This window comes from Platichthys flesus, chromosome 5 (genome assembly GCF_949316205.1).
Source record: "Platichthys flesus chromosome 5, fPlaFle2.1, whole genome shotgun sequence".
Lineage (NCBI taxonomy): Eukaryota > Metazoa > Chordata > Actinopteri > Pleuronectiformes > Pleuronectidae > Platichthys > Platichthys flesus.
In genome coordinates, this window is record NC_084949.1 from 25428863 (window position 1) to 25447597 (window position 18735).

Below are 18735 nucleotides of genomic sequence, written 5' to 3' on the forward strand. Positions count from 1 at the left end.
CTGTTGATGTCAATGCTATCACTAAAAGTAAACTTTAAAAATGCCAACGCAGTTGAAACCAAGCTCGGAATCAGCGGAGCCAACAAACGCTTTAACCATTTGTTCTCAGTCCAGTTTGTTATGGCTGATCTTTCCTTTCACAGGGATTCATCTGAAAAAGTCCTTGAGGCCTGAATTCCACGGTTTGACTCTCGATTAGAGAGATTCAACGAACATAAGTCCAAATTATGATTTTAACGTACACACATTGTGAACAAAGTAATCACAGCCATCAACGAAACAAATCAACCAACAATAAAATCACGTGACCAATCGTTACCAATCACTGTTATCACAAAAATACATTTAATTTAAGAAAACGATATTAACCAATAATAACAGACCATAACAAATCAAATAATGTTGCTACTTTCATTCTACTTCAGTCGTTCTGCTTTCAGGCTATTGAAGTCTTTAAGTTATTGATTGCTGTTGTTGTTCATGGATATTAATGTATTTATCCTTATTTATTCATGAACAGGTGAGACAAAGTTGTCTGAAAGGGAAAAATGAAATATCCCTCGACTACATTCATGGCTCCTACACCATTCATATATAAGACACAACCTTGCACTGGTCGTAGAGTAGGTAGTAGTAGATCCAACTGTCACATATTCACGTGTTGTAGTTGATATCAGGCAGGAATAGACCTGCTAACAGCCTGAGCTCACAATATCTGAATGTGTCAGATTGCTTGGCAATGACTTACAGTAGACTAACTTTAGCCTCATGGCCTTACTAGGTTTCAGCACCTTTGTGAGGCAGATGCCATCAAGTCTTGTGACATAATGTGAGATATAGCTGAGGACTGTCTCGGCGCTCAAACACTCCCAGTACTCCAGGGGCTGGGTGTGAGTCAGATCAGGCCCCGTCAGACCAGTTGAACCGGCTCGGCTCCAGGAAACAGACGAAACAGATGTGCAGTTTGAATGTGCAGTTGCGTAAAGAAATGAGAGGAAAGCTTGAGGCTGGACACTCAGCTGTTGGCTCATTTGGGTTCGTTCACACAATGGTATAGATGCAGCTAAAAGCTAATGGAGGCAACTGCACCTTCATGGAGTTTTTTTTTTAGTCCACACAACAAACTACAGCCTTCTTCTTCTCCGGGGGAACAAGGCTCCAGGAATGGGAGAAGGGGTTCTCTGTGTGGAACTCGAGAAACAAAGTTATGTGTATTTTGAAAGAATATAGTTTAAACTTTGGGGGAAATGCTCATTTGTGCATTAGAGGTGTCACAAGTAATGTTATCTTTGGTCAGAGCTATGCTAGTTCCCCATGTTTTACTCCTGCTAGCTAAGCTAACTGCTTGATTTTAGCTTCATAATTAGCGTACATATACAAATACTAAAATGCTATAAAGCAATGTTCAATATACTGAGCTTGTATAATTGATTGCATACAAAGATGGACACCTCCCTAAACAGAAGCCAAAGGAGCTTGATTGCCCCCTGCTGGCTGGCTGCAGTAAAGGTAAAAAACCCTGCCTTCTCCATGTTAGCGGGTGGGACATGGGCCAAATTTAAAGCCAAAACATAAAATAATAGTTTCTCTGATAGTCATTTAAGCCGTTCGATGTGTGTCCGCCAAGTTGGTTTAATATAATTTTCATACAACAAAAATGGGGTAAAACATCATGAATGACAGCTGAGACTGACTCGCAATTGGTCGAACAATTCAGGATTTAGATTTCATATCATAGTTTTGCTTCATTTCTGGATGGTGCGAGAAAGTGGAAGTCTGTCGTTCATCTTCATAAACAAACTATGATTCATACCAATAAGAGAAAACACAAAGACTTCATCAGTTTTATGACTTTTGTGTGAATGTAACACAACACACAACCCTCCCAGAGAGAGCCAGGGATGTTAATTCTGTTCTTTGTGTATCCCTCTGGCTTCCCTCAGGACGGACGTTTCCTCTTTTAACTTTCCTCCCTACAAAGCATTCTGTTGTGTCCTGGTTCAGAACAACTCAGTCGTGAAATACCTCATGACCTGAGACACATGACTGCACACAAACACACGCACAGATTCTGTCCCCTCAACTGTCTGTGTTTAATTGTGTGAGGCGAAAACAGAGTAACGTGACAAGACAAGAATCAACGTTGCCCTGCCCGGAGCCACCGAGTGTTTCATCTTTCAAAAGTGTCTCCAACAGAAACCGGATTCCACGTGCACATGAACCCACTCTGGATTCTTAAGGTCACTCGTCTCACATGGGGATGAACCACATGAGAAGCCGGTTCTCCCTCTACCCACACACTGCTCATCCCTCTCACCATAGTCAGTAATCATATGTCAGATGTCATTATCCATGCAGAAGGAGCACGATACAGCAATTACAGCTATCACCACAGATGATATGAAGTTTGAGAGATCCACAAACAGTAGAGGAAAGTTCTGAAATGTTTGTTTTTTTCCACCAATAAAAGAAACGCATCTCCACAGACTAATAATTAAAGGATTTTTCCTTCTTACAAAACCTGACATTTTGCAGAGCAGCTTAAAACAAGTGGTGTAAATCTGTCGGCCTCCAGATCCTGGTCAGGGATTTCTTCTTTAATGTTGCGAGATCAAACTTTTTTGGTGATTTCTCAAAGAATTATGTGGGAATCGTGACGGGAAATATTATATAGAATATAAATGTGGTTTCATAATTTGTCCTGAGGGACAAAGTTTTGGATTCTAGTTTTGGATCATATCACAAAGTCAGTTTGAATACTGATGTCTGAGGATCACAACCCACAGGACAAGGAAAACAGTTCGGTTCACATCTGGAGGAAATCAAAACTGAATACTGAAAAGCCCCAGGAAGAAACTTAAAGTAAAGAGAAAGACAGACATGTGATAAGTTGTGTGTTTGTATGCCGCGCACACTATAGACTCACACAGAGACTTGCTGAGTCATTTCAATGAAATAACAACATGGTTTCTGTGAGTTACGCAACATGGAGAAGTGTTTCTATTCTCCAGAAAAAATATCTGAGAAGCATAATATAAAACAACATGATTCACATGTATAAAATAATGTACTTTATATTATTTATTATTTATTAACAGCCACAAGCAACAGGAATCACCAGAACTAGTGGAGTGTGAAGCATGTGGACACTTGTATTAATCATGTGGATTAACTTGTGCTAAGCTCCCAGGTAACTCAGCTGTGACCTAAATATCCAAGTCACAATAGAGAGTCCTGTGTTATCGCTTCTGCTTCAGGTCGACGGCTCAGTCAGCGCTTCTTATCAGAGTGTTCCCAGGAGGGCAAGGCCTTTCTACTGGGGAATCTGTCAGGGAGGAGTGTGGGTGTATGTGTTGGTGTGTGTGTGTGTGTGGGTTCACTGCCACGACAAAATTTACACAGCTGCTCGACACCAGTCAGCACATTGAGCTCACACACACGTTCGGGTCCCTGTCAGATACTACGTCCACTTCATTCAGTCTCAAGAGGCAAAACTTTAATTAGAACCAAAACTAATTTTAATGTTGTTGCTGTTAAAACTATTAAACTAAGGATAGGTTTAAAGTTGTGTGTATTTTGAAGCAGTGACCAAACAGGCAATAGCTCTGAAGTGCAAAATGTCTCACACACGTTCACACACCTAACCCTAACCCCTTCACAGGCACCACAGAGACGTCCATTCATTACTAACAGCCCAACCAGAACCTGACCTCTGACCCTAAACAGGAGCAACTCATAACTTAACCAAACCTTAAGTAAACTTTCATAACTTAAAGTCTAACCCTGACCGAAACCTCATTCTTAACCCTGAAACAGATCTGGGAAAGTGGGTCAGAAAGTTAAGGGACCGGCCCACGATTCCCCAAGATGTCCTGACTCCTGAAGATAAACCCACACAGAGATATCTTCACACAGACACACACTCAAACTGAGACGTCTGTGCTCCACCCGCCCTCCTCTATCGCCCGCCTGTGAAACCCTCCCTGTGAGACCCTGGTGAGTGTTTTCTGTTTTCACGATTACAAGTAAGGACCTTCCCGTAAAACACTGGCCCAGCTGTTTCTCTCTCCACCCCCCCCCCCCCCCCCCCCCCCGTTTTCTCGCTTCCTGACTGAAAGCTCCAGGTAGAGACGGACGGCTCAGTCGACTGGTCTGAACTTGTCTTTCAGGTTAAACCTCAGGAATTTATTTGCACATGCAAACTACGAGGAACTGTATTTTCAACCCTACTTAGTTTTGCATTTTGCAAATAAAAAGTCCACAGAGATGGGAAAATGAAAAATAAAAGTAAAACTAATCATGAACAAGTCGAGAAAAGAGAGAAGTCGATCTTATATATCAAATGGACAAGGCAATTCTATCTTGTACCACATAAACAAAAGGTAACGTCGTTTTTACTTTGAACTGTTGTTTAAAGTTATTTTATCAATATTTAGCATTTCGAGAATTAAGTTGGAGTGTCGAGGAATATGTATATTATTAACTTGATAGTTCTTCAGAATCTGTTTTAGAAACAAGGACATTCTCTTTTCGTGTGATGAGTTTCATGTCAGTTCAGAAGGAACCGAACCAACTCGACAGATGGAACTCTGGCAGATCTGAGGTTTTTATTCTTAAACTGATCCTCAAGCGTTCACACCCTCCTCCTGCCACCAGCTTATCAGGGGTGTTAATTTCCCATGACTCAGCAAACAGAGTTTAAACACCCACATGTAAATCCTACTACTAGGAGTAGAATACTGGTTTATCTCTGCTGAGCTCTCTGTGACCACTACAAGACTTCATTAACATTTCATTAATAAATTCAGGCCTAATTTCTCTGGTTGTTTACATTATATTAAATGTCAACTATCAGATGAAAAACAAGCTGTCGTTTCAACTTTATTTGAAATTATAGGCCTGCTCACAAAGCTGTTATCAATATGAAATTCTTGATAACTAGACACCGAAGGCTGCATATTGAATGTTGTTGGTGGTGTTGATTAAACCTGATCAGTTGTCTTTTCCTCTGAGCCACTTTAGAAAAACACTCGACAATTCCATGTTGAATTTCAGCAAAACTGTTTTTAGACACTTAAGAGCAGCTAAATGAAATTCCACCACTTGAATTTAGATAGACTTTACCAGTCGAGGAAAGTCGCCTTTTCAGGCACGAGAAGAATGAAAAAGCACATCACACAGGTCACTTGTGTACAGAGATATTTATTAGAAAAAAAAATGAGCAAAGCATTTTACAAAACCAAACACCTGCAATAACAGACTGAGCTACTTGAGATATGATCAGGTCTTATCCAGCTTTAAATAACAAAAGCCACGATCAGCGAGCGGAAGATAAACCTATGTACACAAAGAAAAAAAAAGAAACACGTGGATAGTCTGACATCAAGAGTTTGGCTTGAGGCCCCTTTCTGGACTTGAAGCTGTTAAGAAGAAGGTCAGTAAACAGGGTGAGGCTGGGTTTTAAAAAGGAGTGGGTAACATGGAGTTATTTTATTGAAGGTAAGAATTTGGAGGATTGGTAACTGGTGCGAGGAGTGTGAAGGAATCTGTCAAGTCTACAACACTACTGTGAGCTCGGACTCACGCCTTTGCATCAAGTCTACAAAGACAGACACGCACTCTGCCGGGTGGTGGGACAGGAGTACGTGTGGGGATCGAACAGGGGACTGAGAGACGAGCATGTACAGATGCTTCACCAGACGACCCCCCAGCCCCCTGCTCTACTCTCATCTCAACTTCCACAGGCTCTATACGTCTCATTCAGCCGCAAGTTTCATACTTCCTCTCACGTGCCGTTTTTCTTTAATCTCTTAAGATAATATATTGATATACAATGCTGCTAGTTACAGCATGTGGGCACTGGAGCAGAAACACGACTCCGCTGCAGAGCGGCTGGACCACAGCCTCTCATTTAGCAGCAGAGAGGCTCTTGTTGCGGCGCTTCCGAACTTCCTCCATCAGATCCTTGAGATACTGAATCTCACGGCTTATGGACTCCGCCTTCTCCTCCAACTCTTGGTTCCTCTTCTCCAGCTCATCACACTCGTTGGACAACAGGTCATTCTCGACCCGCTTCTTCTGCCGGTAGCGTGTGGCTGCCGTCTTGTTCTGCTCCATCTTCTTCAGTTTCTTCTCAACCACCTTGGGAGCGCCGGACACCGACTTGACCTTGGCAGCCTTGGCCGAAGGGGAGGAGGAGGCGGTGGGCTCTGGTTTGGTGTAGGGCTTTGTCCTGGAGGAACCAGCTGTAGAAGAGAGGGTGGGAGAAGGAGAGGGGAGACGAGGCGGTGAGCCGGCAAGGGAGTCGATTCCAGAGTCAACGTCACAGTCGTTGGCCGGCTCAGGGATAGAGATGAGGGCCGGCTCTTCTTTGTTGGCAACAACCAACAATAAGGGACCAGGGATTGGGAGGGAGATCATAATGGGGCTGGTGGCCCCAAGGCTTCCACTTGGATCCTGGATGATGGCGGCGGTGACAGTTGTGGCCACTTTGTCCAGCATGTCCACTTCACTTAGCTCGAACATGATTGCTGGAGAGGTGGGTGGTGGCGAGGGAGCTGGAGACAGAGGCTCGGACTTCATAACAACAACCTGAGCCACCTCTATCTTCTCAGCCTCAGCTTCCACAGGAGACGGGAGCTCCAGAGGGAGGGCAGGGATATCGGACAAAGACAGACCAAGCACCAGGCTCTCAGGAGAGGTAGGGACGGCTGAGTCGAAGGAGTCGAGATCCAGATCCATCTGGGAGTCAAGAGAGGCCAGAAGATCCTCAGGAGAACTGGGAGAATCATCAGGTGAGCAGGCGCCAATGAGAGAATCCAGGTCAAAATCACTCAGGTCGATTTTCTCTGTCATCCATTCCATGCCTTCAAAGGAGTCATCTGTGGACAAAGATATATTTCCATTTAATCAAAGACCTCAAGCTAAAATCAGTTTCTATCAAAACCTGTCTCATATTTCTAGATGACAGTGTTTACCAAGACACACGCCTAACAAACAGATCTTTAAGGAATGTAACTAATGCCACCTGATGCTTATAAACCGAACAAAGAAGGTTTTTAATATGTACTTATGGTCTGGAGGAAATTCAGAAGCAGAACCTCTCTTCCTTCACATATCACCAATGATCAGTGAGTCACTCTTACCTTTGCCACAGTCTGCGCTGATGTGGGTGTCGAGCAGGCCGCCGGCACTCAGCCAGGGGAGGGAGTCTACTCCGGCCTTGGTTCCCAGGAACGAGGAGGGTTGGGCGGGAGGAGGGGAGGGGGGTGGAGAAGACGACAATGTCTGATAGGGAGACAGGGAAGATGCGTAGGAGGAGAAAGAGAGGGGGGGCGAGGCTGGAGCCTTCCCCTCTAGAGAAGAGGAGGGAGAAAGAGCTTCTTCTTCATCCTGGTCCAGAAGAGGCCCCATGTGGTCAGCCGCCAGAAACGAGGGTTCTGTGCACAAGGAAATCCTTCGTTAAGTATCAGACTCTACAAAAAGTATGCAATTATTAAAGTTAACCTGCTTCAGAGCATATCCATTATCCCAAAGTTAATTTAAAAAAGGACCGTTTAACCCGTGTGTGTGTGACACCAACCTAAGTACAGGGCCCCCACGTCCTCCAAGGCCAACTGCGAGAGTGTCATGGCTGCTGCTGGTCAGTGTTAAACGTGAATGGGTGATTAAAAACAAAGGAGAGTCCGGTGGTTCGGTACTGCTGTCGACGGCAGCAAAGCTGAGGGTGGTTCCCGAGAGAGACCTGGGTAGAGGACACAGAGATGCACATGACGTTAGGAGGAGAACACAAAAGAACAACACTCAGTGGGATTTAAGAGGTTAAAGGTGTGTGGAGGCACTTTGAGCTGATTGGGCACAAACCAGCTTTAGTCGTTTTTTTTTAAATCACACTCCTTCCATTTCATATCTTTTGGCTCTAGTTGTTATTCTGGGCTAAAATGGTGATGGATCTTTTCTGTCCAGTAAAACTCTTTATCCTGTTTTTAAATCTGCTACACACTCCTTTTATAAATGTGTGTTTTCCTGACTAGGGGGCCTAAATGCTTTTTGTACATTTCTTTACTTTAAACTTAGCTGTTTTATAAAACTGTATTTCATGTGTTTGTCATGTGAAAGACTAAGTTTTAATAAGTGCAGGTACAGTTTAACATTAACTATAAATAATGATTAATAACATTCCCACGAGAGGATCTGGTCAACCACGGCTGTTCTTCCTGCTACTACTGCAAATCACCCCCATGACGTCAACCCTCGTGCAAACACTGACACTTCCTCGTACGTGTCCCCTGACGTCACGGCAGCTGACAATCGTCTGTGGAAGGGGGTGTGGTTATTGTGAGTCTTTCCGCTTCACAGGAAACGCCCCACCCGCCACCGGGGCACAACATTGCCTAATTTGGTCATGTTTCTGTCGGAAGCCCCGCCCCCTCCGGGTGAGAACATCCGCCATTTTCACAACACAGCGCGCGCCATTTTGGCCGCGCCACGTTGTCAAGAGTTCTCAAACACACTACACAAAATTTAACGTGGGAAAAAACACGTGAACTGATAATTGGCTACTGACGCCTGCGTGCGTTTTAAATAATCTTTAGTTGACATGTGACCGGCAGCAGCGGAGATCAAACACTTAGAAAAGAGGAGGCGGAGGAGCGGCTCGGCTCTATCCTCAGGTGACACTGAAACCAGACACCGACACAAAGATCCACATTCCCCCCCGATCAGCTGTCGGTCCCCCCGCTGGAACTCCCAGGAAACCGCCCCCTCCCATGAGTCCGTGCGGTTCTCAACCCACTGCACAACTTCACCCGCACTTCCCGGGAGATTAAAGACTTTAAAACAGTTAAAAAGTACTTACGCCATTTTGCCAGAAACAGCCAATGCAATTCGCCGCTGCACTGCCGGGTTGATGCCGCTGCACAAGTAGCCGCTGCACGCCGTCAATGAGCCATAGCAGCGAGGGGAGAGAGTCCGTGGAGAGGAGAGAGAGAGCGGGAGGGCAGGAGTCAGGCACCGGGGGAGGAGGAGACGAGGATGAAGAGGGCCAGGTCAGAACATAAACAACCAGCGGAGACAACCAGGACACTGTCAGCGCGGGGAGGAGGTCACCCGGGACTATATAGAGCAAAGCACTGCTAACAGTGTTCCTCCGCAAAGCTGCGATCACTCCGCAGGATTCTGGGTTGTGATTGGCTGGAGTCGTGCGGCTGACGTACTTGATATAGTTCCTCTATGTACACGTCAAATATAGGTCACAGACCAAATGTAAACATAAAGCTGGTGATGGGTTTTTACATCACAGACGAAATTAGTAAATATCAAACTATCATATGTGTAAACAGAAGAACTGTGTTAAAGTCAATATACACGTTATAGCAGCTGTTTTGAACAGAGTTGAAGTTTTAGACACATCATCTGTCATTCAGTCCATAATCAACTAGATTAAATGTATATAGTATTACATTTAATATGTGTACATGTCTCAATATAAAGTAAAAACATTGGAATATAACTCTTTAACTTACATTTTATTACACTCTCAATATTCTCATTTTTAAGATGTTGTTTAAACAGAGTTAAAGTTTCACAAACATCCTCTTTCATTAGGCCCCTTTGTGTTTTTAAGTGTGTTTATTACATCACATGTTGTAATAACTTCATCCATTGTATGTAGTTACTTATGAACAAACCTAAGTAGGAACATATAATCATATTTGTGTATTCTACCATCACATATGTCGACAGGCTCTTTCCTTTCTGTGGTTGGTTCCTTCACTATAAGTCGTTTTTTCTATATTAGTTGTTGGTGTGTCATCACATCAGCAGAAGTCCGCCTCTTGCTCAGACTTAATAAAAAGCTCTCCTGTGAATTCACTGCAGCTGCTGGATAAACCGAATGAACCCTGCTGGAGTTCACAGAGCTCAGTGCTGGGCGCCCTCTAGTGGGTAGAATCATTATGAATATCTGAGCATCGTGTGGTTTAACAGAGAACAACAAATACAGAAAACAACAGGCACTCAGATTAGACCGTTTACTCTATGTAATCCAAGTTAACTACAAGGATGAAAACTGTAAAAAGGAGGGTTATGAAGTTTAAAGAATTTCTTTAACACAAACAGACAATATACTTACTGTCCTTGAATCAATAAGTCAATAATCAATAAGTCCTTGATTTGCATGAGCTCTCCCAGTTCATCATTGAGCACGTCTGACAGTCGGTGAATTTCATTTGCAAATTGGACTCAAAGCTGTTCTCCACCTTGTTAATCTTTTCCTTGGGTGAAGTAGATCTCAATGCTAAGCCTTGAATATTCAAATTAGTCAATTTAATTGTTAGGATCTCTCTTCTGGAAAGAGTCTCATGAGTCGTTTAACTCTTAAAAAAAACCTTGTTGCAAGTAGATTTATTTCGACTACAGCCTGAATGAAAGAGAAAACTTTAGATTTTGCTTTCCACAGAATAGAATGCATCAGAACTAGAAGTGAAACATTAACAACACACATGGAGAATAATCAGAATATGTGTCTCTCGAATTATTGAAAATGTGTTGAACTAATTCTTTGAACCTCTAATGTATCGCTCTCTCTACATAAATCTACTTTTTCATTTTAGAAATGTGAAAACAAAAGGTGACGAAAAGAGATGATGAATGACCAATTATGAGATATTTCATCATTATATTCATTAGGCATAAACTCATAAAATAAAATATTCACAATAGATCCTTATGACTAGACAACGATTGTAACTAGAGCCTGTCCAAAAGTAGCCATTGGCCAGTATGCACTGATATGAAGACTGCATTCTTTAGAATAAATAATGCAGAAATGATGGGTATTCATGTTTACAGTTTATTTTCTTAATTCCCGTTCAATTTCTATCATATTTTTGTTTGTCTTTTTATTTATACTAAAGTTTATGGTTGACATTAAAATATCAAGCCACAATTACCTTTCTTTTTCCTCGTGTTTTATGAATTACAGCCCACTAAATTCCAAGCTGGTAAATCAAATGGTCCCAGTGTGTGAAGTCCAAACACCAAAAGCGAATAAAAGCGTTTCTCCTCATGGGTTTCCTCCTTTCTTTATGAGACGTGAAGTCGATCCAACTTCCAGATCATAGCCTGGTCCAGAGAATCTACTCTGATCCACAAAATGCAGCCCAGACGTCTCTTCTCAAGCTGCAGAGTCTTTGTGTTCGCTTCATTTCTTCTGCTTGACAGTCGTGCCAAAGTATTCCTTCTGGAACTGCTGGAACTCCTTCTCTGTGAACACCGATTCGACTGGCTTGGGCTCCTTGGCCGGTCGCTCCGGGTGATCCCTAGACTGTCTCCCAGTGTTGTGATTCAGGATCTAAGTGGGAAGAGGAACAGTTGTCAAACTCATTTGATTGGACAAGTGAAGAGAAGCAGACGCAAATATGACTTAAAGGAAACATCATCAAATAATATAGAAAAATCGTGTTCCAAACGAGCCTTACAGGTTTGTGAAGTAAACTATTAGATGTCTCTCTTACATTTATACTTAGAAGCAAAGTGTTGTAGTTGTCTGTTGAGTTATCGGTGGACAAGTGTTTGCTAAAAGATGGAAACTGCAGGATTACCCTCCACGGTATAGCAACATCTCAACCGTACTCTGTAAAGTGCCTAATGTATGATATAATATGAATATAGACTGAATGTTGATGCCAGTGGAGCAGGACCGAGGACGTCCTTACCTTCAAAGTGTCTGAATCTGTGGTTTTGCTGATGGTTCCCAAAAAGTACTTGAGGTTTGCCTGCATGTGGCTCTTCCCTTGCTTCTTCCTGAACTCCTCTGTAACAAATAATGGAGGAGACGAGGCAAACATTATCACAAAGATTGTGCAACAACTGTTAAAGCACATTAACTATGACATGTGTGATTTAAGGATACTGAAAAAGTGCTGGTGCTGGCGCAGGACTACGAGCAGACGCACCCACTGCGGACTTGATCCTCTTGTTTTTGACCGTGGCTTTGCTCTTGCCGTGGCCCTGGCGGCCCTGCAGCAGCTTGACCTGCTTGGTGACCCCCTGCCGCTTGGTGCTCACCAGGTCCATCACAGTGGCTGAGCTGGGGGTCGGCTGCTGCTTCCTCTTCTTCTTCTTCCCTTTATTGACATCTGGCAACAGGCACAGGACACACAGCGAGAGAGAGAGAGAGAAGTTAAACAAGGTAAAATAGTCCTGCAAAAACACTGCATTTGACTCTAAAATGCAATAACTACTGATGACTGCAGCATAATAGATATATGTTTTAACTGTGTGCAATCTGTTATTTAATTCTTCGTTAAGTCTATGCAGCACACATCGTTATATTTGTTCAAAACAAGGAGAATCAATGCTCTCTGTTCTGTTCTCCATGACGCGAGGTCACTGGCCAATGATGCGAACCACTTGACATTAAGTTTTGATATTAGTTTCAAATTTAAACTGTTTAAATGTTAGATTTTTAGTTCAGTTTTCCATCGTCTGCATTAAACACTTGATTAATTGTTCCTTTGGAGGAATGTCAATGATATTCGAGAGAAACGTAGCTACATTAGCATCAGCAGCATGAATGAGAGCAAACTCCCACACGATGCTAATGCCCGTTAGCCGCCGAGCTAAGCGGCCGCGCTGACCTTTGATATCGTGGCTGAGCAGCTCCAGTCCTCTCCGCAGCAGAGACGCAGACATCCTGAGGAAACCGAGTCAACACAACGAGTCAACACAACACAAGAGACAACTTGAGACAGCCGAGCAGCGACACGTGAGTCCGTCAACATCCGCAGAGACACTTCGGTGTGCACCGGTCAAAACCTGCCGGGTAAGAAACAGTATGAACCGTATGTTCCTACCTAATAACAACAACATTACTACTACTACTACTACTACTACTACTACTACAATTAATAATAAATACATAAATCAATAAGAATTATGAAATTATTTATTGAGCACTTTTCAACACAAAGTACAAGGTGCTAATCATGGTTATTATAGCTGCTCTTCATTACTTTTGAATCCCTACTACCGTAGCCCAAAAATATAGGTACTATTACTACTACTATAAATAATTTAGTAATAATAATAATAATAAACAATCATGCGCAATTACAACTTTACTTTAGGCTTATAGGGATTTGTAAATATACTTATGGACATTATAATCACATTATAATGTTATTTTATTATGATTACTATACTACCTCTACTACTACAGTTAAACTTATCGTTATTTTTTATTTTTTACTAGTATTTCAGTAATGTTACATTTACACCTTTGTTTAGCCTGTAAGTGAATCGTTACAAAGTAATCACATTACTGTAACGACTCATCACTCACTTCCAGCTGCTGCAGGGGCGTGTACTTGTTGTTCTCCCTCTCTCCCTCTCTCCCTCTCTCCTCTCTCTCTCTCTCTCTCTCTCTCTCTCTATCTCTCTCTCTCTCTGACCTTTGGCCCAGGGTTCTCTGTAGAACGTGTATAAACTGGGAGACCTGTCAGTGTCTTCCTCTGCTCTCTCACCATGGCGCGTCAGGCACTGGTCACCAGTAAGTGGCTGGCGGAGGCTGTGGGCGCTAAGGGGAAAGTGCGCATCTTGGACGCGTCCTGGTATTTACCGAAGCTGCGGCGCAGCGCCCGCAGCGAGTTCGAGAGGAGGCACATCGCGGGCGCATCTTTCTTTGACATCGACCAGTGCTGCGACAGAACCTCTCCCCTGGACCACATGCTGCCGCCAGAGAAGCTCTTCGCAGACTACGTGGGGAACCTGGGGATAGAGAACGACACGCACGTCGTGGTGTACGACGCCAGCGAGTTCGGCGCGTTCTCTGCGCCCCGCGTGTGGTGGATGTTCCGGGTGTTCGGGCACCGCGCGGTGTCGCTTCTCAACGGTGGCCTTAGGAACTGGGAGCTGGACGGCCGACCCGTCAGTGGCAAGTACATGAGACCGGAACCCAGCGAGTTCAAGGCCTCTCTGAACCGGACCTGGGTCAAGACCTACGAGGACATGCTGGAGAACCTGGACACCAAGGAGTTCCAGGTGGTAGATGCCAGGCCCCTGGGCCGGTTCCGAGGACTGGACCCTGAACCCAGAGACAGTGAGTGGTCTGTCAGGGAGTCTGTGTAACCTGAACCATCTCCAGTTAATTAAACCAGTATATAATCAAACAAATCATAGTAAGAAATAACACAACTTCAGTCCTGTTTGATCAGGAGCTGCTTCCTGAAAACATCCTTTGATCTTATAACTTTAGTTTCCTGACTTGTCTCTGCTCATTTGACATTTTAATAATATATCACAACAACTTTATTTCTTCACAAAGAGGCCAAATAGAAACTTAAAGTAGGCCCCTGGCACAATAACAGTGTGATATTAAGATTGTTAATAGATGGCGGTACTGCACCTGGTCAATCTTAAACCTGAACATGCAGGGCCCCTTGGCATGGGGCCCTGCATGTTCAGGGTATTTCATTGGGGTTAAAGATCATTGGACAATTCTGGTCTATTTCTGGATCCTGTCACAATTTGATTCATACATTTAATTGTCCCTGACAATTGTCCCTTGTGTGATGATAGTATATAAAAACATGCTCTCCCAAAAGGTTTCTACACTAAGTTATATGAACCAGACTTGAATGAATCCAGGTCTATTGATTGCACTGATCAAGTTACACATGTTAACTGATTAAGACACTGTTCATTCATTGGTCAGATAAGTAGACGTGATACTATACAGGAGCAGATATGATATCACCATAACACAAAGACGATCACATTATTTCAATCTACTGGGTAGAAGTAAGGATTGTTGGATATTTGGGATTTAAAATAACCCAAATGATGAATAAACACCATATTAATAATAAACTATAATCACACCAGAGAATCAAATCACTCATTGGACCAGAGACCTTAATCAAATAGCAGCTTCTCTGTCAGAACACTTGTATATTAAATGATTATCTATTGTAGATCTCTGGAGGCTTTCATTCTGAAAAGGGAAAAACAATATTCTGATTTTCACTCTGAAATACAGTTTCTTTATATAATAATACATTTTTCTCACTAATGCTTTTAACGAGGTTTGCCACCACCACACAGATTCAAGTGATAAACATTTGACTTCACGATCTGTGAGACAATCATTAACTTTATTCAGCACAACACTGTACCTGAGAAATCAATGACAGTGACTGGTTTCAGAAGTGAAACACTAAAGAGTGAAGTGAAATATCTGTATCACTTCTCAATGATTAAAAAAAAAAGATTAATAAGAGCAAATTACGAGTTCCATAATGAAGATGTAGCCAACATTGTTCTTAAGTTTCTCAAAGGTTCTACAGTGAAATCCTCATGAAGCCTCTACTCGATTACTTCCTTGTCCTGCAGAGTTTATTCAGGGCAAACACTGAATCACTCAACAACACAAATACACAGTGAGCAAACAGGACCCACACAGTGTATCTACTGATCCCCAGTCACTGACCCATGAACTACATATAACACACACACACACACACTGGCACACAGGGTCCAGGCTCACCGGAGGACAGTAGCAGGGAATGAGTGGTTGTCTACACAGACAGATGAGGACAGTCTGTGTGCAGTGATAAGCAGGACGTGCCTTATCTACATCTTCACACACACTCACACTCACACACACACACGTATATGTGCTGCCACTCACACTAAAGATACACACACACTTATACCAAGTGCAGTGATGTGTTGGTTCAGTGCCCGTCTGCAGGTGAAACTCCACAAATCAGTATCAGCAGTGAACTTTGAATCCAGCTGTTTTCAGTGCAGTGCGTGTGAGGCTACTGCTGCCATGTTGTTTCGTCATATTAAAGTCATAATTCCACATCTATATCTATATCTATATCTTCTACTGCTCGTATCCCTGTGGACATTTTGCAAAGTATGATCCTCACAATTACAACCTTGTATCAAACCTCACTGTTTGGGACCAAATACATTATTATAACTGTATAAATCCATAAACATGGTATAAGTACACACTTCAGATTCAGAATCTCTAACTCTTCTCTCTCTCTCTCGTTGATTGACAGACACAGAGCCCGGCCACATCCCCGGCTCCATCTGCGTGCCTTTCAACTCCTTCCTGTCCACGTCGGGTCACTTCCTGCCCAAGGAGCAGCTGCAGACTGTGTTTGGCCGAGCGGGAATCGACCTCGGTCGCCCTCTTTGCATCCTGTGCGGCTCGGGCGTGACCGCGTGTCAGGTGGCGTTTGCGGCCCACGAGTGTGGGAACCCGGAGGCGTCGGTGTACGACGGCGGCTGGTCGGAGTGGTACACCCGCGCTGCGCCCGAGCACGTCATATCCGAAGGACGAGGGAAGCACTTGTGATTGGCTGAGAAGTACAGGTCGTGTGGTGGTTGGAGACTGGGATCAGACTGGGATCAGACTGGGACTGACTGACAGGAGAAGAGAGGAGGAGGTTCTTTGATTGCTGTCGGGGGGGAAAGTGTTTAAAGGAATAGTTTTACATTGTGGGAAATACTTGTTGTCTGATCTTATCCAAGGTTGGATTAAAAGATGGATTCCTCTCCTAACCTGCTTTATACTGTATGAAGCTACAACCAGCAGCTTGTTAGCTTAGCTTAGCACAAAGACAGTCCGCCTGGGTCTGTCCAAAGAAGCTAAATCCCCCCCCCCCCCCCCCTCCCTCCCAGCACATCAGAGGGAGATTTGACACCTGCATCGTCGGGCCCGGACCTTTGTGGTCTCAGTCCGGATCAAATTGAATCAGGGTTCAGTTCTTTTGCAGCGTGAAAACACTTTGTGGATAAACGATGGAACAAAGACGTGAAGCTTGATTCAGACCTCCCGAGTTTAAAATGATAATTTACTCACACAAATGTGAAATCTTTGAGCTCACAGATGAACGTTGATAAAGTGTTGGTATCAAAATCCTCTGTTTGAGTTCCCAACATGTGAAACTATTTCTTCAACAGTGAAAAAAAAAATTATATATATATATATAAATACATTAAGTAAATAAATATACAATAGATGATTCAGCTGAAGAGCCAGTAATTTGTGACCAATGACCTTTTTATAAATTTTGAAAAGATATGTTTACAGCTACAATGCTTGTGTCTAATAAAACACTTGGAATCACAACGAGTCGATATTAATATATTCGTGTTTTTGTTTATTTGTTTAGACTCAAGGTCTGAAGGTCATTGATCACATCTCACATACAGCTTACATTGTCAAGTAACAATTATAAGACACTATTACCAAATATAGTTTTTTCTTTGGGAATTCTCTGAATTTCTTTGTCATTCCAAGGTTTTGCTTTTGGTTATAAGAGAAAATTAAAGCTGGTAACTCAATATGATTTTTTAATTCTCCTCGGTTGACTTGAAAATTGAAAAGGGGGTTCAATTTTTGTTTTAAAGATTCTAAACTGTACAATTTGTCATGAAAACCTGCTAAAGCCCACGTGAGATGGAAAAGCAAGAATCATAGCTAATAATAGAAATATAGAAATACGCACAAACGCACTTTTGGCTCCAAAAGTAATTGTCCTATGAAACAAATACTCAAAAATCTCCCCCGGCATTGACCATGATACACAACGTCAACTAAGACCAGTTGAAATTAGGAGAAGTGAGAATATCCAGTTCCTCTTTTTCTTTAATAGGAGAACTTAGCTAAGGGCCTTTTGTAAAGATTACAACCTTCCATTTCCTTTCATGGAAGCCGGACAAGCAGCACGAGGAGAAGGCCACCTGCTTCTTTATCTCGGCTCTTCCAGTCAGAGGGAGTAGCCGTCTTATCCTGGTCGTTACTGGTGAGTGTGTCGATCTGACAAAGAAATTATTTCTCTTATCTTGCTAAGAACATGGAGTCCAAAGACAGAGTTCTGTCCCTGTGAGCAACCTCGTCCAAAAAGTCCTAAATTCTTACTTTCTTAAATCATCTTTAAAAATAAAATAGGAAATCTGATATAGTCGTACTAGCAAAAAAGTAAAAAGTCAAATATTGGACAGTTGTGACATGTACTTAATAATCCTGTTCAACACTGTATTAATATATTTTTCTATTTTATTAATACAATGTGAATAAATGTCTGATTCTCAACAGAACGCTTTTTTCATGATGAGTTCACACAGCGTCCACTTGAGGGCAGCAAAGCACTAGAGCAGTTTTTCATTACGGTTCATGTTACAGCTACAGCCTGAACTCATCTAGTTCAACACGTGCCTTTACTAGTATTTGTTATCTTGTGTGCATAACTTAATCTACTAAGAATTCATGTGCGTCACTAATGAGTTCAGATGCACGCAGCCACCATGATGCACAGAATGTTCACCTTGAAGCGTCACATGGTAAAATTTGTTCTGCTCCTATGTGAAAACACAGGATTGTCATCAGCGGGAATTATGTGCACAAACTCGTCTTCTCAAGGTTATTGTGTGTTAAAGTTTGTGTGGGAACAAATCATCTTGTGTGATTAGAGAGAAAATCCCTCGCTGGGAGTTTTAGGTTCTTTACACTATCTCACAATGATGAAGAAAGTGAAACAGATTCCTGGATCAGAATCAGAATTCTTTTTATTGCCATGTACATTTGCACATACAGGAAATTGCCTTGGTGATCCGGCCCCTTGATCCAAATCCGTCCCACAATTGAAAGGGTCCTTCCTTGGATCCGGCCCCAGCACTTCTGAAAATATGATGGAAATTAGTTTGTTTAAC

General features: G+C 42.8%; 3 protein-coding genes across 3 annotated transcripts; 1 reads left to right on the forward strand and 2 right to left on the reverse strand.

Moving 5' to 3' along the window:
* Positions 1 to 5182: 5182 nt before the first annotated feature.
* atf4a (activating transcription factor 4a) lies at positions 5183 to 9098 on the reverse strand. The gene is made up of 4 exons (XM_062387681.1): positions 8858 to 9098; positions 7583 to 7744; positions 7146 to 7439; positions 5183 to 6881 (listed from the first exon to the last, which is right to left on the reverse strand). The coding sequence occupies exons 2-4, from the start codon at positions 7629 to 7631 to the stop codon at positions 5908 to 5910; spliced, it is 1317 nt and encodes a 438-aa protein (XP_062243665.1). The 5' UTR covers positions 7632 to 7744; positions 8858 to 9098; the 3' UTR covers positions 5183 to 5907.
* Positions 9099 to 10664: 1566 nt separating this feature from the next.
* On the reverse strand, positions 10665 to 12814 carry rps19bp1 (ribosomal protein S19 binding protein 1). Its single transcript, XM_062386965.1, has 4 exons — positions 12642 to 12814; positions 11958 to 12140; positions 11718 to 11815; positions 10665 to 11353 (listed from the first exon to the last, which is right to left on the reverse strand). Exons 1-4 carry the CDS (start codon positions 12694 to 12696, stop codon positions 11204 to 11206), a joined length of 486 nt encoding a protein of 161 aa, XP_062242949.1. The 5' UTR covers positions 12697 to 12814; the 3' UTR covers positions 10665 to 11203.
* Positions 12815 to 13462: 648 nt separating this feature from the next.
* Positions 13463 to 17372, forward strand: LOC133953173 (3-mercaptopyruvate sulfurtransferase-like). Its single transcript, XM_062386966.1, has 2 exons — positions 13463 to 14101; positions 16077 to 17372. The coding sequence occupies exons 1-2, from the start codon at positions 13528 to 13530 to the stop codon at positions 16373 to 16375; spliced, it is 873 nt and encodes a 290-aa protein (XP_062242950.1). The 5' UTR covers positions 13463 to 13527; the 3' UTR covers positions 16376 to 17372.
* Positions 17373 to 18735: the final 1363 nt, after the last annotated feature.

Coding starts and splice junctions, on each gene's coding strand:
- atf4a (XM_062387681.1), bottom strand. CDS start 7,631: ATGACACTCTCGCAGTTGGCCTTGGAGGACGTGGGGGCCCTGTACTTA. Junction 7,440..7,582: donor CGTGGGGGCCCTGTACTTAG/GTTGGTGTCACA, acceptor CCTTGTGCACAG/AACCCTCGTTTCTGGCGGCT. Junction 6,882..7,145: donor CAGCGCAGACTGTGGCAAAG/GTAAGAGTGACT, acceptor CTTTGTCCACAG/ATGACTCCTTTGAAGGCATG.
- rps19bp1 (XM_062386965.1), bottom strand. CDS start 12,696: ATGTCTGCGTCTCTGCTGCGGAGAGGACTGGAGCTGCTCAGCCACGAT. Junction 12,141..12,641: donor GCTCAGCCACGATATCAAAG/GTCAGCGCGGCC, acceptor GCCTGTTGCCAG/ATGTCAATAAAGGGAAGAAG. Junction 11,354..11,717: donor CAGATTCAGACACTTTGAAG/GTAAGGACGTCC, acceptor CTTCCCACTTAG/ATCCTGAATCACAACACTGG.
- LOC133953173 (XM_062386966.1), top strand. CDS start 13,528: ATGGCGCGTCAGGCACTGGTCACCAGTAAGTGGCTGGCGGAGGCTGTG. Junction 14,102..16,076: donor GGACCCTGAACCCAGAGACA/GTGAGTGGTCTG, acceptor GTTGATTGACAG/ACACAGAGCCCGGCCACATC.